Source organism: Notamacropus eugenii, chromosome 1, assembly GCF_028372415.1.
Source record: "Notamacropus eugenii isolate mMacEug1 chromosome 1, mMacEug1.pri_v2, whole genome shotgun sequence".
NCBI classification, from domain to species: domain Eukaryota; kingdom Metazoa; phylum Chordata; class Mammalia; order Diprotodontia; family Macropodidae; genus Notamacropus; species Notamacropus eugenii.
The window spans coordinates 153,464,460-153,490,826 of NC_092872.1; the positions used below are offsets into that span (position 1 = coordinate 153,464,460).

General features: G+C 39.4%; 1 protein-coding gene across 2 annotated transcripts in view; it reads right to left on the reverse strand.

Annotated features, from left to right (window-relative positions):
• Positions 1–414: 414 nt before the first annotated feature.
• LRRK1 (leucine rich repeat kinase 1) overlaps positions 415–26,367 on the reverse strand; it is a 149,395-nt gene continuing 123,442 nt past the window's right edge. The window contains exons 26-34 of one of the 2 annotated variants that reach the window (XM_072616925.1): positions 22,566–22,763; positions 20,782–21,059; positions 18,463–18,657; positions 17,320–17,471; positions 13,598–13,715; positions 12,332–12,448; positions 9,664–10,511; positions 9,077–9,178; positions 415–809 (exon numbers count right to left, since the gene is read on the reverse strand). In XM_072616925.1, coding sequence (XP_072473026.1) covers positions 788–809; positions 9,077–9,178; positions 9,664–10,511; positions 12,332–12,448; positions 13,598–13,715; positions 17,320–17,471; positions 18,463–18,657; positions 20,782–21,059; positions 22,566–22,763 — 2,030 coding nt within the window. In that variant the 3' untranslated portion in view covers positions 415–787. Of the gene's footprint in view, positions 814–9,076; positions 9,179–9,663; positions 10,512–12,331; positions 12,449–13,597; positions 13,716–17,319; positions 17,472–18,462; positions 18,658–20,781; positions 21,060–22,565; positions 22,764–26,367 lie in introns of both variants that reach the window. The other variant, XM_072616920.1, reaches the window with a different exon arrangement.

A 26,367-nucleotide genomic window follows, 5' to 3' on the forward strand; every position in this document is an offset into this window, starting at 1 on the left:
TACTTTCTGCATTAGGGATGATAAATCGGTGAGTTTTGGCCAACCCTAGGAACCTGCCTTTGGGGATGGCAAGAAATCTTGTACCAAGTTGTGAGCCCTGGAAACATGGAAGGAAGGAGATAGGGGTCACTCCCATCATGTTCAGGCTAGCCCTCTTAGCTGAGAAGGCATAGTGTATTTACAACCATGACTTAGGGCATGGAAAAAAATATAAAATGGGGGCAGGGAAAGGGTACTGTTCCATCATCATCCTAAAAATCCAAGAATTCTTGTTCAGAATCTGGATGTCCTCTTCTTTATGTGGATAGAGAAGGGAAAAGGAGAAAGAAGTCTAAAGGACTGGTAAGAGTATGAACAGGTTCTCACCAGGCTTTCTTGCTGGAGAATGAGGAAGGAAGGGCAGGAAAAAGAAAGCATCCAAATGACTTTGTATTCAAGAAAAACATTCCCTCCCCCACCCCAACACACTGCACAGCAGGTAACTTCTCAGTAGTTCTTAGCAGCAAAATATGAAGAAAGAAAGAAAAGCCCCTCTTCTGGGGACATGGAGCTCTCCTGGTTACACTGAAGGATGTCAGCTGAATACTCCTTGGTCTGTTCATCCCTCAGAGACCGAGACTTAAATTCCATAAGAATTACCTTCTTTTTCGCATACCAGCTTCAAGCCTTCCCAGTTCTTCATAGGACTGGTAGAAAATGTCAAACTCCCTGGCCCCCCAGCCTCTCCAGACAGCCAGGCACCATTCCATGTTTTCTTGTTCAAAGCAGCACACAACCATGTCCTTTGCTACAACAGCGGCTTCAACCAGCTTCCTGGGGAATCAAAGGATAGGTCTTGAGAATGGAGTTAGAGCTCGTCTAAGAAAACACACAGCATCGGGGAGGAGGCTGCACACAGAAGCTTCATTTTACAGTATTTTGTATAGATGTTTAGAGAGAAATACTGAAAAGGTGAACAGTTCCAGCATTATAACCTTGCATAACCAATATGTTTGAAATAGACATAAATATACACACATATATATATTTATATATCATTATGTATGTATATATACCTCATTGCAAATATACACATATAATTACATGTATATATGTATACAAATATACACACATCTAATTCAAACTATCTCCTAGAGCAAAACTAGCTCCTTAAATATATATACATTATATTTTCCATATATTACAATCAAATAATATATCATATTTTCTATATACACATATGGGCATTTAGGTGGCACAGTGGTTAGGGTACTGGGCCTGGAGTCAGGAAGACTCCTGAGTTCAAATCTGGTCTCAGACATTTATTAGCTGTGTGACCTGGGCAAATCACTTAACCCTGTTTGCCTCAGTTTCTTCATCTATAAAATGAGCTCAAGAAGGAAGTGGCAAACCACTCCAGGATCTTTGCCAAGAAAGCCTCAAATGAAGTCACAAAGAGTCGACACAACTAAAGCGGCTAAACAACAACAAAATACATGCACACACGTATGTATATAAATACACACATATGTATATGTGTGCATGCCCAAACGCTTTGTGATAGAACAGAGTAGGGGTCAAAAGAGACAATTTTTACTTTGTGGTTTTTATTCTTAATGGGCTAAATCTTGGCAATTTCAGAGATGTGACTTAGAATGTACATTTTCTTTGGGTCAGTCAAGATCTCTAAAGCAATGGGAAAATGCCATCAAATTACTGATTCTCTTGTTTATGGATTACCAAATTTTAAATCCCAGTCAGGGACTCCCTCCAGTCAGGCAAACGCTTTTAGATCTCTTATCCTTGCCATCAGGGATCGAAGTATATGTGTGTGCACATGATATTTTGCATACATAAAACATACGTGTATATGTAAAGTATGTATTGTCTACATAATTTAAGTTCTATGGAAAATACGTAATATACATACATATATAGTTTGTATGCACACACATAGGTATGAGTGTATACATATATATGTACAGGCATACCTTGTTTTATTGTACTTCATAGATAATGAATTTTTAAAAACTCAACAAATTGGAGGTTTGTGGCAACCCTGCAACAGGTAAGTCTATGGCCACCATTTTTCCAGCAATCTATGTTCTATGTCCCGTTATTTCAAGCTTTTTCATTATTATTATTATATATGTTATGGTGAACTGTGATCAATGATCTTTGATGTTACTACTGTAACTGTGTTGGGATGCCATGAATTGTGCCTATATAAGAAGCAAGCTTAATTATTTATGTTCTGGCTGCTCCACCTACCAACTCTTCACCCCATCTCTCTCACTCTCCTTGGACCTCCTTATCCCCTGAGACACAACAATATTGAAATTAGGCCAATTAACAACCCTACACTGGTTTCTAAATGTTCAACAGTCAATTGATACAGCAAACTTCATTATTGTCTTATTTGAAGAAATGGCTACAGCCACCCCAACCTTCAGCAACCACCACCCTGATCAGGCCACAGCTATCAACACTGCGGCAAATCCCTCCACCAGCAAAAAATTATGACTTGGTGAAGGCTCAGATGATAGCATTTTTTAGCAACAAGTATTTTTAACTAAGGCATGTGCATTTTTTACATGTAATACTATTGCACATTTAGTAGACTCCAGTATAATGTGCATAACTTTTTTATGTACTAGGATACTAAAAAATTCATGTCTTGCTTCATTGTGATACTTGCTTTATTGTGGTGGTCTGTAATCAAACCCACAATATCTCTAATATATATATATATATATATATATATATGTATAAGTATAGATATATACAGATGAAATCATCCAGCCCAATATGTTATATATATATATGTATATGTATATGTATATGTATATGTGTGTGTATGTGTGTGTGTGTGTGTATGTGTGTGTGTATATACATATTGGACTGGATTCATGATTTCATCTGTACATGAAGCCTCAGGTAAAAAATTCCACCAACAAAGATTGGCACATTCTCTGCACTTTCAGTCTCAGAGAATTTAAATCTGCATTTTCATAGCTCAGAGGCCAGCTCTTCATCCCTTGGATGCTGCTTCTTGCAAGACCATATGAAAACTTGCCTAAGCCACATGCAGATGTGCAGATAAATATACTACAAAAAGTTATGAATCAGTTTGGAGGTAAGTGTAAGTGACTTTGGGATTTTGCCTGGTTTGGGATTAATATATCTACAATTTCCTCCACTGTGCAGCTGATGTCCAGAAAAGGAGCACGGGGCAATGGAGAGAGGCAAGAGACTTGGCTTTAAGTCTTACTGCTCCTAGCTGTCTGCCCTTGACCCTCTATCTGTCATGTAAAAAAATGAAGAGGTTAAGCTGGGTGATCTCTAAAGACTTTTCCAGGTCTAAATAATGGTGATCCTCCTTCTGAGAATGGTGTCAGGAAAAGGAGGAGAATCACAGAAGGGGGAAGAGGCATGCCGCTTGGCATAAATGGGGCAATAACAGCTGATGTCAGAGAGAAGACAGACCTGCTCGATTTATTTTGCTTCTGCTTTTTCTGCTGAGAATTCTTTTTGTATGGGAAAGAATAAATAAGGAAGGAGATAGCAGGAAAACTAGTTATCTTTGGTGAGTCCAAGTCACCAGGTATAGGTGAATGACATCCTAGGATCCACAAAGAACTGGCAGATGTGGTGGCTGAGTAAAATACAAGAGGCTTAGAGATTGCCAAATATCCCAAAGAAGTGAAGAGAACAGGACCTACAAACTGTAGGCCAGTGAGTTTGTCTTTGATTACTGACAAAATTCCAGAAAGTGTTATTAAAAGGAAGATTTGCTAAGACTTGGAAGAGGAAGCAGAGATCACAGAGCAAGCACAAGTACAGGTCATATTAGCCTAATCTTCGTTGCCATTTTAACAGAGTATAGACTGGTAGATGAGAAGAATGCTGTATAGTTTATCTAGATTTCAGTGAAGCATTTGACAGTCTTTCATGTTATTCTTGTGGGAAAGATGTGCAGATATGAACTAATACTCATAGTTAGCATTTATATGTAAAGCACTTTCTCTATTTTAATTCACAACAATCACTGAGTCAAATCAAATAAGATGATTTTGTTTTTAAGGACTGGACCTGTAATGTAACTGGTCTAGGGATCATAGGAAATTCCCTTTACCAATTCAGATCAGCACCTGCCCTGCAACTTAAAGAGTTTTCTGGTACACTTAGGATGGGAAGGGCAACCTGGTGATTAGGGGAAAAAACCCTTTATACCAACTATCTCTGATAAGGGTCTGCTATCCAAGATATAAAAAGAAAAGTATATAAGATCAAGAATCATTCCCCAAAGAACAGTGAGAGGATTTGAATAAACAGTTCCCAAAAGAAAAATTTCAGACTATTAGCAAACATATGAAAAATTTTCCAAATCATATATATTGTAAAACGCTAATAGAGACAACTCTGAGGTTTCATTTCATACTTAGCAAACTGGCAAAGATGGAAAAAAGATGAAAATCCTTAATGTTGAATCAGCTGCAGAAGGCTACATATACTAGTACACTGCTGGTGAAAGTGTATATTGGTCCAAACACTTTGGAAAGCAATTTGGAATTATGTTTTAAAAAAATGATTAAAATGAACATTTATACACACTTGACCCACAACTCACTGTGAGGTACTGATCCCAAGGAAATTAAAGACAGCAAGGTACCATATACATAAAAATATTTATAGCAGCACTTTTTGTGGTAGCAAAAATTGGGAAAAAAGTTGATTGGGGAATCCCTAAGTAAACTGAGATACACAAATATACTAGAATATTACTGTGCCATAATAAGAGGAATATTAAGAATTCAGAGAAGACTAGAGAAAATTATATGAAGTGATGCATCATGAAAGAAGCAGACCCAGAAAAAAACCACCATTTTTTCCCCAGTTGTGATAGTTACAGATGGAGAGCATTGCATATATTGACAGATTTGGTTGTGATACTGACTCATCTTGCCGACTTTTTTTTTACTTTATTTTTTAAAGAAAATTAAATAAAAACTTTTAAGATAAAAATTTTATCTCTTTTCCTGATTTCTTTTTGGATGCTCTGTTATAAGGGATGGCTTACTGGAATAGGCGGTGGAAGGCTATATTTGGAAATGAAGGTTAAGTAAAAAAGGAAAGACATAAGTAAGAAAATTAACTATGCTGCCAAGAAATTGTATTCTTACACCCTGTACCACTGTCATCCCTGGCTCCTACTAATACTTCCCCTATTAATGAGAAATAGCAATGTCACAACAAGATAGCTGTTTACAGTACAGGATAGTGTTGTGCTGAAGAAGCCCATTTGCTACATGAACCTTTATATACTCTCTACAACTGATTCACATTTTCAAGAAAAAGGATAGCTTTTTTGTTAAAAACAAATTAAAAAAACTTCATAGATTCTTATAGCAGTTGCTCTCAAACTGCCTCTTTTCTGGTTAGAGATCAATAAGGATTTATTAAGCACCTAGGAATCAGGAACACCTGAGTTCAAATCTGGCCTCAGACACTTACTAGCTGTGTGATTCTAGGCAAGTCACTTAATTTCCGTTTGCCTTCCTGTACTGGAGAAGGAAATTGCAAACCAACCAGTATGTTTGCCAAGAAAACCCCATGGACAATACGGTCCACAGGGTCATGGAGAATTATTGGACATGACTGAACAAATGTATCAGACACTATCTTAGAAGCTGAGGATACAAATATAATTAATAAAACTATCCCTCCTGTAAGAAGATTACCTTCTAGTGAGGGAGACAAGGATACAAAACACACATACACACACACATATATAATACAAATAAATAAAAAAAACATACAAAGCAATACAATAGTTTGAGAGAGAAGGAACTAGCAGCTGAGGGGATCAGGAAAAGCTTCAAATAGATGATGCTTGATTTTGGAGGGGGGTTGAGGCAATTGGGCTTATGTGACTTGATCAGGGTCACATAGATAGTAAGTATTTGAGGTCAAATTTGAGCTCAGGTCCTCTTGACTCCAAGACTTGAACTGTTTCTTGAAGGAAGAGATGGATTCTATCAGGCAGAGGTGGAATGAGAGTGCATTCCAGTCATGAGACAGTCAGCCCAAAGGCATGCAGACAGGAGATGGAACACCACGTGTGAGGAGGACACAGAATGCCAATTTGGCTGGATCCCAGAGTGTTGGAGGCTGCTAGAATAATCTAGGCAAGAGGTGTGAGGACCTGAATTAAGGTGGTAACCATGTAAGATGACAGGAGTTGGACTTGGGGAATGTTATAGTGGGAGAGAGAGCAAGTTTTGACAACTGATTGACTATGTGAAGTGAGAGTGAGTACTTAAGGATAATATTAGGATTATGAACCTGAGAGATTGGGGGAGTGGTGATACCTTCAATAAACAGAGAAACCTAGAAGAGGGATGGCTTTTGGGGAAAAGACAACAAATTCTGTTTTGAACATGCTGGGTTTGAGATTTCTATAGGACATTTAGTTTTAAAAAGTCCAATAACTGGCAAATGGTGATGTGGAATTGAAGTTTGGAATTGAGATGATAATTAAACCAATAGGAGCTGGTGAAGTCACTAACAGAGTGTAGAAAGAGAAGAGTAGGGGACCTCTGACAGGACCCTGGCAATACCCACAGTTGGGGGAGGGGTTTGAATGATAAACCAGCAAAGGAGACAGCAGAGTGATTGGACAAGTAGAAGGAGACCCAGGAGAAAGCAGTGTCAAAAGAGTCCAGAGAGGAGAGAGTAGTCAAATGCAACCAATAGATGGAGAAGGATGAATACAAAAAAAGACCATCAGGTTTGGCAATTAAGAGGTCATCTGAATGGAAGAAAGGAAGTAGAGACAGTAACAAATGAGTGTATGTAGTTTTTTTCTAGGACTTTAGCTAAGAAAGAAAGGATGGAGAACTAGGAAAATAAAGAGGTATTGGTAGGGTTAAGTGAAAGTATTTAAAGATGGGGCAAACTTGGGCATGTTTGAAGGCACAGGGAAGGAAGCAGTAGATAGAGAGGTTGAAGGTAAAGAGATAAAGAAGGAGTGATGAGAGTGCAATCCTCTGGGATATGATCAAGGGAACGTTAGGCTTAGCAAGGAGGGGGTGCTTCTCATTGGTCAGATGCTAAGGCAAAAGAAAAAAGAGTTGGGGATGATGCCAACGGATTTTGAAAGGAAGAAAAGGGGAGAAGAAATAGCACATGTTAAATGATTTGGTTTTCTCAAGAAAGTAAGAAGTGAAATCCTCAGCTGAGAGAGAGTAGGAAGAAGGACATATGGAAGGTTTAAGGAGAAGAGAGAAAGTCTGTAAAAATGTGTTTTTGGGAGGATAGGGGTTAAAGGGATTGCCTTATGACAGCAGACCTAGTTATAAAGATCAAAATGACAATTCTTGATTTGAATATGGAGTCTTGAACTGCATGCCTTCCTGAGTACTTCGGCCCATAGTTGGGGAACCACTAACCTAGATAATTATTTTTATTAGAGATCCCCTGGTCTGTCCTCAGTTAAAAGGGCTAATTTCAAGCCAACTCACCCCTCTATTTCAAATTTGAGAGAATAAAATTGGAAACATGATGGACTCAGGAGCACATCTCTTATTTCTCAAATATAATCATTTACAAAACAAGAGTCATTAGCTAAAGAGTGACTCATCCTGGAAAGCTCCATGCTGGGGAGTGCCAGAGGTTGATTCATTGCAGACATTTCCTTTGTCATCATTCTGCTCTGAGAGAAATAAGTGAAATGGCACTTTCCCCCCATCTTTGTGCTTCAGGAGAAACCGAACCCAACGGACTCTCCAGAAGAAGCTGAGCTAATGCAGTGTGGAAGTGACCCAAAACATATACAAAGCAGAATTTGGGGACTTTTCATACAAATAATTTATTACTTGAGACTCAGTAGCTGAAGTGAAGAGATGTAAACATTCCAGGGTGTTTGAGTACTCAGGAGTTGCAGCCCAGACCATAATTAGTCATGCTCTGCCTCAGCCTATACATTTTCCCAGCCTTGTATATAACGTCCTGGACAAACTGTTCTTGCTCCTGCTCCTTGCTCACAGTGGAGCTGTGCATTTCTGGTGGAAACAGCTGGCAGCAGAAGTGGAAGCCACAGGAGGATGCCAGAAAGGGGCAGAACCCCTCCCTGAAGTCACTGGGTATCTTGGGTATCACTGGCAGTGAGTCTTGGGATCATAGATTTAGAAATGGAAGAAACCCAAGGGACCATCCAGCACAACTACCCCACCTCTTTACAGAGGAGGATTCTGAAGTAATATGGAGTATAGGAGGCTTTTAGGGTAGGGGGAAGAGGGAGGCAGAAATGAAAAGGGGCCACTTAAACTGCATGGATAATTGCTTCAGCTCCCAACTTCACACTGACCCCAGTCAGTTTTTCACTATGACCTTCACTAGGCACACGGGAAATAGGCTGAACTAACAACTGAGTCACACATTAGATGGTTACTAAATGGCTAGAAGCTTCTTAGGACTGTCGTATGCTATGGTGCTATGGCTGAGATCACTCCTTTTTAGGGATATCAGTAGATGATCAAAAAAAGAAACATATGCTGCAAACTGGTGGATGATGGAAGTAAGGAAGAAATGAAGGAAGGAAGGAAACAAGCTTTCATCAAATGTCTACAATATACCAGCTAAGCATTTTACAAACATCTCCTTAGATCCTCACAACAACCCTTAGAAGGAGTAGTTATTGTGATCCCCACTTTACAGCTGAGGAAACTGAGGCAGACAGAGGTGAAGGGTCACACAGCTGGTAAGTATCTGAGGCCAGAGTTGAACTTGGCTCTTACTGACCCTAGCACTGCACTGTCCAGCTGCCTCATGATGCTTATTTACAGAAGACAAGAAGGGGAAAAGTACTTTCTGAATCTTGGGATCTGGAGCTAGAAGGGACCACTGAATCCAGTTCCCTTATCATTTGCTCAGTGTGAAAGAGATAATAAGCAGGATAGCCAGACTTAAACCCAGGCCTTCTGACTACAAATCTAGTGGAGAGAAACCCCAGTAAGCCAAAATGCCAAAATGCTGAGTGAGTTGGGTTTCTTTTGTGTATTTTTACATTCAAGAGGAGTTTCTAATTCAGCCTTACCCATATGGGGTTAGTTCTCTAGCCTTTAATACAGCTATTACTCTACCCCGCTGGGTACCAGATTCCTTCTCCAGTCCAATGACGATAACATCTCCGCCTTGCCTAAGAAACAGAAAGTGGGAAGAATTTTACTCACATTAGTAATCTCCAGGGTAAATTGATATAGTCAGCGGAAAAGCATTTGCAACACATATATAGTTTCAGCTAATGTATTAAATTACTGAGATGGCATGACAGAGAAATGGGAGAACAGAACTTCCCCAAAAGGAAATTTAATCACAATGAAATCACCTCTTTTACTGCACTGCATCTGAGAGGGGCACTGGGTTTAGTGCTATTACTATTAGATTTGCCAGAGAGAAGAAAAAAGACTTAGAGGCAAAAAATACTTGTTAACAGAACTCTTGTCTTTATTTTTCACTGAAAGCAGTTTTAAAAACGTGTCCTTCCCTGAGGCCCCAAATACAATAAAACTAAAAACGAAGAATTTAGAGGGCATAATCTCCCCTTCATAGGTCAACAGGAGATTCCTTTTTAAAAAAATTTTTTGGCATACCATTGTAAACCTATTTAATGGAGTACTCTACCTGGGGATCCAAACGAGATCTTTTACTGAGAGGATTTTGACTGCTTGTAGGTGTGTGGATGCTTCACTGTTCATGAGAGGTCCATCCTTTTCAGATCCGTCAGAGCAAAGATTGGGCTCATGAAATTTGTCAATGTCTTCATAGTCGGTGTGAAAAGGCATGCCAGAAGAGCTCATGGGTGAACTTGGCAGACTCGAGAAAGACCTAGTGATTCTGTTGGGAGGGGAAGATGAATATGAGGACATAGAGCAATAATCTGTAAGAGAATCCTGGTGGTTTAATATCTGAGTTCCAAGTTCTTGGCTATAGATGATGCTCATATCAGCTATGCAATCGTCCTCAGGATGCTTCTGACTGGCCAAATCAGCAGTGGAGAGCCCCAGAATGGGCTGCTCCACTGGAAAAGTGTCTCTGAGTGGGCTGCAGTCCCCACAAAAGTACCGTGCGCATAACTGATAGGTTGCAGAGAAGTACATCACCAAAGAGTTGTCTCTGTCATCCAGGCACCAGATCACTTCTTCACCATGGCATTCTGAATTGCCCACTATTGACGTTATCACGGAAGGAGGGGAATAGGGATCTAATCGTCTATTGATTTCCAATGTGGCACAGTTTATAATTAGGATGCCAGGTCCATTGCTGTACCAGACCTCAGACCCACTGTTGGCTATTTCCATGGCTTTTACAGGGTAAGGATTCTGTCGGGGATCATCATCGGTGATATTGAATTTGGATCTGTTTGCAGTATGTGAACACAGATAGGAGCAGTTATTATCCGGGACACCCTGGATCACAGGAAATACTGCCACAAGTCCATCAGACATGCCAGCCAACACAAGGTAGGAATTCTGTTGAAAGGAGAAACAGATCCACTCTCAGTGTTCTCTTTGAAATTCTTATCCAGTCTAATTTCGCAACTTTCAGTAAAAAGACTACAGCATTATTCACATTCGGATTTTAAGAGCATCTGTGCTGTCTTCCCCCTCCCCCCTTACAGCTTAAGCAAAGGTCACTTTCAGGGCCATGGACCTCCAAATTGGCTTCCTCTGTGCATCCTCATAATGAAATATTATATTAGGATCTTTCTCCCTGAAAAACTAAGTACTAGAGATAATTTCAGTGTGTTTGATGAGGCATTCAGCATTGTCTCTCTTGCCCATCATTGTTTTTACACCATTTTATCCTTCATGGCATAAGCAGACCACAAGCTGACTTCTTAATTAAGATGGATATCTTCTAGGTAGGCTAAGGATTTTGACATGGAGTTGACTTCAAAGGTGACTTGGTGATATCCAGATAAACTCTTGCTCCCCACTCTCTGCAACATCTTAACAAAGGACTTAGTAAACTCCCATATATTTTGTAGGGGTTTATATTTCTTAGCTACTAGGTCATAGAGATTTATTTAGCCACTAAAGAAGTATGAGTTCTACGTCACCAGGCATAGGCAAAATAGACAATGCCAATGCCTAGTGTTTATCCCTCAGTCTCAGAACCTAACTCACAAAGTGTCAGTCACTTTGGATTTGTCACAGAGCCTCTAAGACCCAAACCATGGTGCTGAATACAATGTCTCTTTTCAAAAAAAACCCTTTACAGAGTAACCAGCTCAGGTTGAAAAACCCAGGACAAGCAAAAACCCATGTCCTTATGCCAGTAAGGATGAAAGCACAGAACCTCTCAACTGGGTGTTAGAAGCTCTAAGGAGGTTTGACTCAAACTGTCAAAGTTAAAACAGTGACCTGACCTGCAGCTCAACAGCAAAGTCAATAAGCCCTTAGTAACTTTCTCAGAATTCATTTTCAGTATTTTAAAGAAAACAGCCAAGGAAAACATGAAAATAAAACTGCATTTGAAGGCCCCAGGCCGTCAGCACTCCAGCTGTGGCAGCAACCACTGCCTTCCAATGGGAACGTGTGCTGGGCAATCCTCTTTGAGACATTCTGCTCTCAGGACAGGACAACGTCTCCCGAGGAGAGGCATTCATCAAGTCCAGGTAAGCCAAAAACACAGACCATGCTTTATTACCTTGCCTCCATTCTGGAGGCTGCTCACTTGGCACAGAAGGGAGAGCTTTTGGCTGGCAGAAGACTTTAAATAACTCTTTGTTTCATGTTTTCTAGGTCTCTGATGAAAACTGTGTCCTGAATTGCTCAAATATCTATCTTCTTTCTTTCTCTTGGGGGTAAAGTTGGAACTGAAATTTAAAGTTAATGTCAGTGAAGATCAATCCCCACCCCTCCCCCCATCAAATGGAAATGATTTGCTGCTATCAAGACAAGGGAATCAACTGCTGCTATCATCACCTATGGGAACTGACATTTTCTCAGTTAAATAGAGCAAATCAACCCTATTTTTATTTGGATAACATGCCCGAGTTCTAATAAGGTTTGTATATTCAGTGAAAAAAATTATTAGAAAATTACCCAGCACTTGGCATAGTGCCTGGCACACAGTAGGTGCCCAATAAATATTTATTGATTGATACTCAACACAATTAGCTTTTCAGCCTGAAAAAAAAACACAAAACAGTTCACCAAACACGTTGATGTAAGTTTGCCCTATGAAAAACAGGCTTTCTATCTTGTCTTCAATTTCATCATCAGCCCCTGTTTAAACACAGCAGTTGATGACTTTTTCTGAACTTTCTCCATTTGTTCTTCCTTACCTTTTTCATAACAGGTACTGCCAGGAAACAAGTGACAACAGCTGGGGTATCTAACGCATTTTGGGGGGTGTTTAATGGGCACATACCCTTTAAACTGTATATATAGATCTTTTGGTCCTGTGGACAAAAAAGAAAAAGTGGTGAAATTTGTAACAATAAATTTAAATTGGAGGGAAGGGAGTGAAATCAGTTCAAATGGCTTTAGATGAAGAGTAATGCAGGGAATTTGATACAACCAAATTTTCATTCTCCTATTGTAATGGTAAGAGAATTTGAAGATCTTTGCTGCCCCTTAATAGGCCCATGTGCCCTGCTTTGAGCTTTGGCCCAGCCCACAGCTTGTGTCACATGGAGTGGATGGCAGGAGGAGCTTGCTGAATGGTAGGAGCTGGGAGACAGTGAGGCAGAGCTGAAAGAGAGAACTGAGGCACAGCAGTGAGTGTGAGTGAGAGAGGGAGTGATTTTGCCTAAGGGACTTTGTTTGTGGGGAGGCCTGATGGAGGGAAGGCTTGGGGACTGCTGTGCTCCTCCCACTGATAATGTGCATAGATTTCTTTGTTACTGTGATGGATTTGGCTTTCTGGTATCTGAATAAATATTTTGGTTTCATCTTTGAAGAAGAGAATTTATAGTTTGTGAATTTACCCTGAAAATACGCCTACATCTCCATAGCAGCTGCTGTGGATATCACATTGGCACAACACCTATCATCAAGGTTACTGTTTTTTTATCAGCTTCCTCAGTTTGCTTTAGTGCATGGCAGATGCACTAAAAGGTGCAGGTGCACAATCACAGGTGCTGTAATGCATCATCTAAAGTTTAGTCCCTCCACTTGTACTACCTTGATTTCATTTCTTGCCTTGTATTCTTCTTTCATTCCCACCTTCTACTTCACCAATAATTACAGACAAATCGTAGCCTCCAGATACACGTTAGGGTGATGAGGTGCAGATGGAGTATCACCAGGCCAGCCATTGCACCAGATCCTCATAGTTTTAATTTCCAGCTTAAATAAGTACACCATGAGCTTAGGAACAGGTGTCTCTAACCTCAGGCTGGGAAACAGGCTCTGGAAGCAACGTACCAGTGAGAAGGCAAATGTAGCATTTGATTGACCTTTCCACAAATCTGCTATATGACTCCTCTTACCCTTCCCAGGATTAATTGACCATGCTAATGTCTTTAGTTTTACGATGTACATGAACAACAAGGCCATGAAATGGCCAAGCAGCCAGGCCATTCATGGTGGTGGACAACAGTAATTACCTCAGTGGCGGTCCATAGTGCACTTTGAATTTTTAATTGACAGCTTAGCTTCATTCCTGGGCAACTCATTCTCTGCACTTCTATAATTCCTTTCTCAGTGTTTACCACAGTATAGTTCCTAAAATCAGCAAACAATATTCTCATCATTGTTGAACAGGGAGAAGTCTATCCCACCTTTTACCTCACACAAAAAGCAAAAGATAGTCCACTTGCCCTCAAGGACTTTACAATCTAATGTATCCCAAACTTCCCATTTTCATTGAAGAAACCAAATCAGGTCCACTCACATTTAATAATGTTATCTCCTACTCCCCTAAGTCAGAAGTTCTTAATTATTTTTTGTGTCATGGACCCATTTGGTAGTCTGATGATGTCTATGAACCCCCTTCTCAGAAAAATGTCTCTGAAGGCATAAAATAAAATACAAAGTATTATGATACACTAAATATATTGAAATAGTTATCAGATTTTTTTTTAAAGTTCACAGACCTTAGGTTAAGAGCCCCTGACCTAAGCTATATCCAGCTCACAACTGCAGATAGAAGAAGGGCCATCTCCAGTCACCCTGATCTACATGTTGCCCCTGGACCCAGATGGCTCTAGAGGAGAAAGGGAGGCTGCTGACTTTGTACAGCCCTCCCTCACTTAAATCCAATTTGCTTGCATGTCATGGCATCAGCTCCCTGATGTCATGGAATGAAGGACAAACAGCAGCAGCAGCAGATAGAAGGAAATAAATGCCTACTATGTGTCAGGCACTGTTACATGCTTTACAATTATTATCTCATTTGAGCCTTACAACAATCCTGAGAGGTAGGTGCTAGTATTGTCCAGTTGAGGAAACTGAGGCAGACAGAGGTTAAATGACTTGCCTAGAGTCATACAGCTAGTAAGTGTCTGAGACTAGATTTGAACTTTGAATTTGATCTTCCTGAACTGAATGATTCTAGGTCTAATACTCTATCCACTGTGCTATCTAGCTGTAGACGTAGAAAGCCAAAATAAGCAGAGTACCATTGTAGACTACAGCAAAGAAGGCACTTTTTAAATGGGTATATGGATTTTTTTTGGTGGGACAGAGGTCTAGTATGATTAATTTTCCAATTAACCTTAAGGTATTCTCAATGCCCATCTAGTCAGATGCACTCAATTTCACCAAAGGTACAAATCTGACAAAAAAGCCATAAAAGGAGGAAGCAGAATCAATTAAATTTGGTTTAAGCCTGCTGCCCTATTTCTTTTAGAATATATTTGGGTTCTGGCTAATCTGTATCCCAATTATGCCAGTTAAAAGAGTTTTCATGCAATAAAAATGCTCTCTCAGGCTTTTTTCCCCTCTAAAGATTATCACATGAATTATATGGGACAGGAGGAATACATCAAATGGGGAATAAACTCACTCACAGAAGCATGCATGTACGTTCTTGAATAAAAAATTAGGATCCAGATTTTAAAGGCTGAACAGCGAATTACAGGGAAAGCTCTTGGGGATTTTGTAGTACCAGGAGAGTAGTTTTCCTCTCAGAAGAAAACTAAGATTCCACAATCAAATATTTATATTTTTATAATGTTAATTGGATACTCATCAAAGTCTTAGAGAGCAAAGCTCATTATGTTTTACTGCTATTAATTTTTATTAACTGAAGCAGTTTTTTGTAATGATGGAATGAGTCTTAACTGAAGTTCCTCTAAGTGTAATTCAGTAACAGGTAAAACGGGAAGAAGTGGTTGGGTAATGCTCTCTGATTTAGTTTTTTTCTCCCACTCCAACTCTTTTTTCTCTCTGGTTTTTCTTATTTATTTTTATATTCCTGATAGACCTTTCTACATGCCTCTCAGTATTTACCACACTGATGTTTTTAAAAGACAACTGACCTATCTCCCTCTATGATCATTTCCCTGGAGTCAAAGAACTTGAGTTCTAATCCTTCCTCTGCTCTTGCTCCCTGTGTGGTCTTGGACACTATCCTTGGTCCTTGGTCTCTTCAGCTTTACAATGAGAGGGGTGGGCTACATGGTCTCTGATCCAAGTTCTAGATCCTTGTTCTAGATCTTTGATTCTCAGTTTGATGCTTCTTTCCAGAAACACATTGATGCTTAGTCTGTTCTAGGTGCCTAGATTTATCTCCAAGATCATAGCCCCTGACAGCATAGTATGTGAGGAAGTAGAGGACAGGGGGAAAAAATACAGGGTCTAGAGTCAGATGCATGTTAAAACTCTGGTTCTGTGAACTGCAGGGCAAGGGACTTCTCTCTCTAGGTCCCAGTTTCCTCATCTTTAGAAGGGCAACAGGCAAGATAATCTTGAAGGTCTCTTCCATCTGTGAAAGCAGCTTCTTGGCAGTGTCTCCAATTTCCAAAGTTTTCACCTCGACTTTAGCATCAAGCATAGGCAAACCTGCATGTCTCCTTTATTTCTGCAACTGCTTTTGATACATAATCTTTACAACCAACCTTACTTCCTTTTCCCACCAAACCACAGATCAACTGCTCCCTTTCTCATCCTATTCAGTTACCAGTGACTTTGAAAGCTTCCTCTATACTTTAATGCTTCAATAGATCTGTGATCTCAATAGCCTGGATGTTTCCCTCCAATGAAACCCATTCCTGCCTGCTGCTTATCCTTCGCAATTTCTGCCTAAACTTCCCTTCTTTATAGGGCATAAATCTGCCCTAGGGGGACCACCCCAGTCTAGAGCTGCCTTCCTCTAGATCTTCTGGACATTACATGGATGTGTCCCTTATCCCTCACTATTGTTATCCTTCTTCACTCCTGTGCCACTTCTAATTTGTAATGCTTTACAGTTTCCTTGTATCCACCATATTTTTCTCAGTTGCTCTCTGTGTGACCCACAACAGCAATTCTTTAGGGATTTTATTATCCCATGATCCATTGTAATATGGTATTCCTGATAAGAAGATGGGCCTTTGTTTCAGGGAGAAGGATCTTGTCAGTAAAAGAACTGTTCAATTTCCCAAAGGCAACCCAGCCCACTATCTTCTTGATCACTGTCCATTTGTCATGATGTCCCAGATATATGTACTGATGCATGGGGTCAATTGAATTGTCTATCTAGTTGCATAGCACAGTCTAGAACAGACTCTCTCCACAGACTCAAATTTTTGAGCTTGAATGTGGAAAAATTTTACATCTTTATTTTCACTAACCTTTAATTGTTAGCATTTCTCTCAATTATGAATGTAGCACCAAACATGATTCTGAGAAGGGGTCCATGGGCTTCATCCATATGACCACGAAAAAGGGAAGAATCCTGAGTCTAGACAACATATATTTCTCAGTCACTTAGTCTTACCAGTGTGGAAAAAAAGGCTGAACTCTACCTTCTCCACACAGCCTGCTTATATACCAGGAGTCTTTTTACATTTCTGTATCTGTATGCAATGACTTTTTTGTTTCCTGTTCAAGGTCTGATAATAGAATCATAGAATGTTAGATTTGGAAGGGACTTTAAAGATCATCTTTAAAGATAATCAATCCACAAACATTTATTAAGAATTTACTACATGCCAGGCATTGTGCTAGGTGATGGGGATACCAAGGCAGAAAATGAAAGAATCTTTTTCAATTCTCTCATTACAGACTTAAGGGAAGTGTTTTATAAGATCATTATAGGTTTTGTAAAGGTTCAAACTATGTTTTTCAGGGGTCTGTGAGCATTGCACACTTCTGGATGAATAAAGAAGCAGCATATGAAGGTTACCTGGATTCCTCTTTTCCATCCCAGAACACAACAGTATATTCTTGTCCTGGGGAGGAGAAGAAAGAAGTCTGCTTCCCACAATGTAGCATGTACATGAAAGCAGCAAAGGTGGGATCCTTCATCTGGTTAACTACGGCAATGGCCAAAGGTCGCTGAGAAAAAAAAAGACATCCACCCAACCATGTGATGAAGGCTTTACAGCTCATTAACAACAAAGATCAATGCAAGTTAGCAAAATATTACATGTGAAATTAGCTTTCATAAACCCAGGGAAGATGCTTTGCTGTGAGATTTACTTGTTCAGTATCATTGCTTTGGCCACGTTTTAGAAAATGCAGGCAAGAGGATGAAGCAACTTTGAAGGTAAACTTTGGGGGTTTTCCAGATTAGTGCAGAACCAACTTAAAATAGTTTAGTCATGGTCAATTTAGCATTAAACTGCTCATGCTGGCCTAAATTCCAAATGTTCCAACCTTCATATCCAGGGCCATCCAATCTTCTTGAGGCTCTTTCTTAAGACTTCACTCAGCTTCCTACTACATTCCAATATTTCAATCTAATTTGATAATAGCTCAAATTTAACCCTGGAACAATTGCATCCTCTCAGGAAGGTTATTTTCAAAAATTACAATATGATCCACATTCCTCGTGAGAAAACATTCTGAAAACAGGTACTTGCCCCTTCCTTTTTTTCTCCAGCAAAATTAGAATCGACTTTATTGCTATGGGAGGAACTGCATTTTGGGGGACTATTTGTGTGATTATAGAACTAAGATTTTTCATTATTTTTTGGAAAGGGAACTCTTATTTTCTTTAACTAAAGATAAGAAAACAAGGGACAAAATTAGGAGAAATAAATGAATGAAAATATAAAACTCATTTATTAAACACTTACTTCCTAGGTGCCATAAACATACTAAATATCCCCTTCTAAAACAGAGAGAAAACGCATGCCAGTTAAGTAGCCAAAAAGTGGATTATCTATGATTGGCTGGATGGGTATATATTGTCTTATTTAACACACAGTAGAAAGCTTTAACTAACACTGAAAAGTGAGGATGCAAGTATCACAAGAACTTCATCTTCCTTCTCCCCTTCACTCTTCCTCCAATCCCCCTCTGTCATACTCCTCCTCCCAGCTACCTTTTCAGGTTTGGTGTCCCAACATTCTGTCATGAGTGCCTGTAGTCTATGGAATTGTACTTCTTCTGGCTGCCCCAGGACTGGACGAATGCCCTTGGACAGCTTCTTGGCAATCTGAAGTTGATGATGACCAAGCACAGGCCGTTGACCTGACAGCAATTCATAGAGCACCATTCCATAGGAAAACATGTCCACCTGAGGAGAAAAGGCAAATCTCTTGACATTTGTCCAACTGCATTGAGTAAGGAGCTACAGGGTACCTGGGACTATAGCTGATAGGTAGGGAATACATAAAGAGCAGAAGACGTAGTCCTTGCTTTAAAACAACTTACAACTGAGCACACAAACTTTTCTCACTTAAAAATTGTTATTTGCTATAGTTGGGTACAAAGAGTCATTTTAAATAAGAGGTATCATCAAGATAATTCAATATTTGCATATTATTTACTTTGCTATTGGAAAAATTTACTGCAGGTGGTTAAGAAGTGCCATTTTTCATCAAGTAAATGGATATGGGTTGTAATCTACACTGATGGAGCGATCCCCACATCTGTGAGAGTCACTGGAGTACTGAAAGATAAGATGGGTGAAAAAGAACAGAGAATTTTCTATAGGTGGGAAGGCATAATCTTACAGTGTTCTCCTTATTTAAAAGGGTTTATTTTAGAATAAGATGAACTGCTTCGTTTCAGTTGATATTTAGAATTTCATATTTCAACTTCCACTCCTAAAGTCTTCTATACTTTTTGACTATTTAACAGAAACACAGGCTTTCGGAAAGGACTTTTGAGATCCCAGGTCTATTGGATACCACACGAGTATTCAGGAAAACTGCTGTTTTCATTCATAATGCAATTAGTCAGTGACCCACGGAGGGTCACAAAATAATAAGCTGCCACTCTGACCAAAACTGTACAAGATGATATTTCTATGCTGAACAATAAATTGCTATGTAAGAAGCTTGAGCAAAGCTACAAAGGCAACGTTTTCCCCGTTTCTATGCATTTTATTGTCCTGTGTGTGTCTGTAAAATAAAACTGGCATTTACATACCCAAATCGATTTGGCTGTTTCCCTGTTTAGGGTGAAAGAAGCCAAGAAGGAGGATAAATATTTAACTCTAATCAAAGAGTGAAGCTGGCCTGCATGTGAGCTGATGGCTAACTGCCTGAACCCAAGCTTTGTTTCCTTTGGATTTCTCTCTCCTCAATCTTCTTGGCTTAGTAGAGTTACTTCACAGGTGGCTAATACACAAGAATTTCCTGAAGGAACATAGGCTATCATTTGCCAAATCAAAGTCTAATTGTTTGAGCCATCTTATCTTCAAGGCTTAGAAGCTGCTAAGGCTAAGTCAGGCTTTTCATTATCAGAAAGCTACAGGGTAGATAAAGACCAGGGAAAAAATAAAAACAAAACAAAACATCCAGACTTTCATTTTAGCACATCACAGTATGACCTAATACTCCCTTATTAGAATCTACTAAAACAGAAAAAGGAAAAGAAAAGATATCCAGGGAAACTTTGACAACTGCTGAAGATGTTTTGACAATATATAATTAATGGCAATATGCTGAACAAATAACACATCAATAACACAACCAGTAGTATATAATTATATATACACACATATGTACGTGACAATAATTGTCATAATTACATATGTAAAACCGTAGTTATAAATTAATGGACTGCCAAAATCAAGAGTAAAAATAAAAATAAAAAAGCATTTTAAAGTCTACAAAGTGTTTTATCTATACAAACCCTGTGAAGTAAGTAAAACAAGAACTATTATTATTTTCATTTTGTGGACATGGAACCCAAGGCTTGGAGAGTTTATGATATTTACCCAGGATCCTCTAGCTAATGTCAGAAGTGGGATTTGAACCCAGGTCTTCTGCCTCCAAAGTCTTATGCTTTTCTCACTATGAGTTTGCCTAAATAAAGCAAGGGCAGCTAGGTGGTTCTGTGGCTAGAGCACTGACCCTAGAGTCAGGAAGACCTGAGTTCAAATCTAGCCTCAGACACATAATAGCTGTGCGGCCCTGGGCAAGTCACTTAACCCTGTTGGCCTCAGTTTCCTTCTCTGTAAAATGAGCTATGGCAAACCACTTGAGTATCTTTGCCAAGACAACCTCAAGTGGTGTCCCAAAGAGTCAGACACGAATGAAATGACTCAGTAACCACAAATAAATTCTCAACTCAGAACTGTTCAGCTAACCTTGGACTAGCATTTAAAGCCTCTCCTAGGTGGGATATGAGACATTAGACTCTTTCCACTCATCTATAAAATAAAGGTTTGCTTTGGAACGGTGTCAGTTACCTTCTCATCATATACGATCCGGGGCCTGATCTCAGGGGCCTGGTAGCCAGGGGTGCCCTCAACTCCAAGAGCTCCTTCATGAAATGACTGCCGAGAGATCCCGTAGTCAGAGAGTTTGATATTGATGTGTTCTTTGACATCCAGGGACCAAACTAAAATGTTGTCTGATTTCAGATCACAGAAGATGATGTTCTTCTTATGAAGGTAGGCCAGGCCTGAGACAATCTGATAGGCTATTTTCTGTGTGAGCATGTGCCCCAGGGGCATAAAGGAAGAACCTTTTCAAAGAAAGAAAAAAAAGACAAATTCATTATGGGAAATATCTATCTCTTTGCCCACCCCTCACCCACTCCAGTAATTTATATATTACTGATGTGATAATACAGGGTCCTCAGTTTGGCATTTAAAGTCCTTTATAACTTGACTCCCAACCTTTATTCCCTTTCCTGCACTCCATAGTTCAGTCTAACAGACCTTCTTATTGTTTTTCATGTGTGTTCTCCCCTTTCTGTACCATTTCCAGCTGTCTTCCATGCTGGGAATGTGTTCCTTCTTCATCTCTTGGAATCTCATTTTCTTTAAGACTCAGCTCAAGGACCAATTTCTTTTACATGATGTCCTTTCCTTTGCAACTGCTAGTGCTCTCCCCACCATAACTGCCTTGTATTTATATCACGGGCATTTTTTATAAACCTTTAAGCACACATGTTGTCTGCCCTAGTAGAATGGAAGCTCCTTGAGGATAGGGACTATTTGATTTGAGACTGTATCCCTAGAGTCTCATAAAGTAGGTATTTAATAAATTCTTGCTGAGTGACTGACATATCCTGACAAAACTCTTATTTCAGTGTCCTACCTGGCCACAAGCCAGAAGAGACTTAGAATCATGTCAATGAAATATTACTTAGCATTGAACTTATTTTTGCTATTAGCATTTCATATATAATATAATATCTCTATAATATCAATGAGTCAAAATTTCTGCAGCTTAGTCAGCCTCAAAAGCTGTATGTATCTTGCCATACTGTAAACATTCTGTTGGTATATTTATGGATTTTCATTAAAGACAACTTTAGGGGAAAAATCCATTTGCATGCTATTTCCTCCACTTCAAAATACAAAGAACACTTTCTCAGCTAGTTTAAAATTTAAAAAACAGTTCTCTGTTTTTTTTTGAATGGACTAGTGATTTCACATTTATAATTAACCACAAACTTGGAAAAAAAATTAAGCATACTTTTAATTGATTGAAATATCTCCTCAATTCTGTTTACTTCTCATTACAGAATAGGTAGAGAATGAACCTCAAAGCCAGGAAGACTTGGATTCAGACCCTACCTCTGACACCTACTGGCTATGGGACCTGGGCAAGCTACAATATTGAAATGTTCTGGGCAGCTCTCTCTTTATGTTGCACAGCAGGTGCAGATCTGCACTGATAGAGGGAGTTCTCCCATTGGGATTTCCCTGAACTGATGAAGTCATGGGTCCAGTCCCTACCTCTATTCTGATCCCAGAGTATTTTAATCCAGAGGCTGCTACCTCTTTATTGCTACAGAATGTCACCTCATGAACTTTGAGGGACTTCTCTATAGCAGTGATGGGTTAGGAGAGAGGTGTGTTTTGCAGCCTAAGGATGCAGATTCTCACTAGTGTGAATATTTCAGCACTTTCCTCTACAAGTCATAGTATGTTTCTTGAACATCAAGAAACTCAGGTGAGTGAAAGAAATCAGGCGATTACATACATTGTACCTAAGGAAAAGAGAGACTCTCAGGTTTTACCTTTTGACTTTTCGGAAAGCACAGTTGTAAGACTACCCAAGGGGGCGAGTTCTAGGGCAAAGCAAAGAGGGTGGATGCTAATTCCAATCAAGGAAACAATACACGGATGTTGTAAGGAATGTAGCATGCTGGCTTCCTGCCGGAATTCTGAAAAGTTCTTCATGGCATCCATGGCTCGTAGGTGCTTCAGCATGGAATCTGAAATAGACAAGGGGGAAAACCTGTTTTCAATTATGCAAAGGATAAGATAACAGAATCAAAATGCCAAAAATGTCCACAAGAGTTCAGCAACCATACAAATAACAATATTGTGCAACGTAAGTGATGCTTGTATTGGCTCCAGTCCTGCACACTGAATATAATCTAAGTTGTATGTACTTACAAAATGGGGGTGGACCTACAGGAAGACCCACAAACACAGGGTCTCTATTTCTTACGTGTTTAGTTACTTTGCATATAACAAAGTGAAAAGTTTCTTTCTGAAATAATGGTCCAGCACAGTGGTCTCCAAAATGAGGGTTGAAGGGTGACTTTAAGGGGGCTGTAGCTTGATCTTAACAAGTGGGTGACCATTTAATAAAACTGTGAGAACAGGGGTTACCTCCTACCTTGAATCCATAGCCAGTTGTGAATTTTTGGCCAACACAACTACATCATGTCCTTCAACATTCTCCCACTCTGACTCCTCCCAAAGCTGTCCCCTTCCCACTCCTGCTTCTGGTTTTGACACCCTGAGAATGGTCAAAACCTAACCCAGACACCCATAGCAGCTGAACAGCAGCAATTTTCATTGTCCACTCCTACAGTTACAATGCCCACACTCTATCTTCTATATCATCACAGCAGCTGGCTCTGCACTTGGGGTAGTGGTCAGTGGGTAAGGTACACCCTTCTATAAACACATTTCACTTATCCTTGAGAAAGAGTAGCACAGGATTCACTGGCATTAGTGGGTTGCAATTGTACAGTCCTCCCCAAACCTGGTCCTTTTTCAAACATTCTTTTTTTAATAAGAATACCACCATGCTTAGGGTCCCTCAGGTCTTCAACTCCTTTATCCTCGACTCACCTTTCCTCAGACTTACTCTCTTCAAAGTTATCAATAACTTCTTAATTACCAAACATGATGCTCTTTCTTCAGTCTTCCATTTTCTTGACTTCTCTGTAGCATTTGGTAACTGTTGGCCATATCCTTCTCCTCTATATTTACTCTCCTCTCCTTGAATTATCCATCTGTCTCTTTCTCCTTTATAACTTCAACATTGTTCTCAGCTTCTGGCTCTTCTTTACCTGACATATCTTATTCCACAGTATCTCTTGCATCTGTCCCCTCTCTAGTCACGTAACCACCAGCCTATTTCAGAGCCTTCTTACCTGTCACATGAACTATTGCAATACCCTATTACTTGGTTTCCCCACCTTTTCTAATTCACACTCTACATGGCTACCAAAGTGATTTTCCTGAAAAGCAAACTGACAGTGTCACTGCTCTACTCAATAAACTCCAGTAACTGCCTATTAACTCTAAGATCAAATATTATTTCATTTTTATCTTATTCTTTTTCATTTTTATTTTTGCATAAATTTACATTTTTTATACTTATTACTGCAGTAGTAGATGCATACAATTTACAAATAAGTAAATTATAAATAATGAGGGGAGTGTGCAATTTTTAAAAAATGATGGGTTATATAATCAAAAAGGTTTAGAGACTAGTGGCTTCGAAGCCTAGAATTAAATTTAAACCTATTTTTAAATATTTTGTTTAATGTTATTAATTGCAGGTTATCAAAGTGGTGATACTAAACAATTATTATATAGAACTTAAATTCTTTTTTTAATGCACAGTTTATTTATTTTTCAGTTCATAACATTCACTTCCACAAGAATTTGAATTCAAAGTTTTCTTCCCATCTCTCCCCACCCCTCCCCACCCCAGGAAAGCATGCAACCCATCCACCCCTACCTCCAGTCTGTCCTCCCTTCTATTACCCAACCTTATTCCATCCCCCTCACCCTTTATTTTCCTGTAGGGCAAAATAGAGTTCTATACTCCATTGCCTGTATAGCTTAATTTCCAGTTGCATGCTAAAACAATTTTTAACATTCATTCTTAAAGCTTTGAGTTCCATATTCTCTCCCTCCCTCCCCACCCACCCTCACTGAGAAAACAAACAATTCAATATAGGTCACACATGTGTAACAATGCAAAGCACTTCCGTAATAGTTATGTTGTAAAAGACTGACCACATTTCCCTGTCCTACCCTGCCCTTCATTTATTCCATTCTCTCCCTTGACCTGTCCCCTCACAACAGTGTTTGGTAGAACTTAAATTCTTAAACTTAAAAAACTGACTACTAAGTAAAGGTAATATGTTAGGGACTGCATTTGGAGGGAGCCTAGTATAATGGAAAGGCTTGGAATTAAGAGTGACTTGGGCACAAATTCTGCTGTGGATACTAACTGTATGACCATTGCCAGATCACATAACCCCCATTTTTCTCAGTTTTTTCATCCACAGAAGAGACAGAATACTACCTTCCAATATCTATCTTTTAGAGTAGTTAGAGAATCAAATGAGACAATGCATGTAAAACATTTTGTACTTTAAGAAAACATCCTATTGAAGCCCTGTCCTAAATACATACAATCTAGAAAGTTCCTGTAGTGGGAGTGGAACTGTTCTTGGCTTGAATCCTGGCTCTGTCACATATCTCTGTAAATTTGGGCAAGTTGCTTAACGTCTCTGAGTCTCAGTTTTCCTTATTTGAAACAATGAGGGGCAGGCCTCAAAGGTTCTTTCCAGCTTTAAACCTATGCTCTTATGAACTAAGAGAGTTTTTATTTTGATGATTGATTTAACAGGGAAAAAATGCACATATTCTCCAATGTGGCCAGAAGCCTGGAACATCATACCTCAGATAAAACAGAACCCTGTATCTTTTCACAAATATCTTCGAGTCCTGACTCTCCAGGGACAAGAGATTTATAAGAAAGTAATGGGAAAAGTACTTTTTGATTGATACACTCTAGAAGTAGGAGCCTAAACTTGCTACGGTAGACTGTGAAATATTCCGATTTGCAATTTGCCCTTTCCTGTGAATATTCTCTGACTGATGCAGGAATAGCATTTTTCTGACATCAGTCTGTGGTCAGACTTTTGACTATGGCTAGAGAGATGAAACCTTTGGTTCGGCAGGTTCTCCAAACTGCATCAGGGCATCTGGCTGCTCCAACACTGAGTCACATTTCCCCAATATGATGTAAACTCCTTGAAAGGAGACACTGTTTCTCGTTTTTGAATGTCCATTGCCTCTCACAATGCCTGTCATAGAGTACTGTCATCCTTGACTGATTGATCAGTTGGTTAAAGTCCTCTTACAGTTACAGTTCAGCCTCTTCCCAGACTTTCTGTTGACTACATTAACTGGGGTCAAACGCTATTTTTGTCATTTTCAATACGGACTACTGTCTACTACTACAAGGCAACAGCTTTCTATCACTAGTGGTCTGTTATGAATTCAAAACCAACAGAGTTGAAACTCTGAGTTGATTCCCTCAGTGAACTAATTCCCATATGTATAAAATTCTGGCAGAGACAATGAATGAAAATCAGTCCTGTAAAGCTGACTGGTAAGATATAAAAAATGGGAAATCATGCTCTTTAAAATGGAAATAAAAATATTTCTCTCAGGGGCCTACATTACTCCCACTGGATCTTAAATAGTAAGACATTCCTGGGGTGTAAAGTAAAAATCTCTATTTGGAGAATGCCATTTAAATGCAAATTTCCTGTGGGT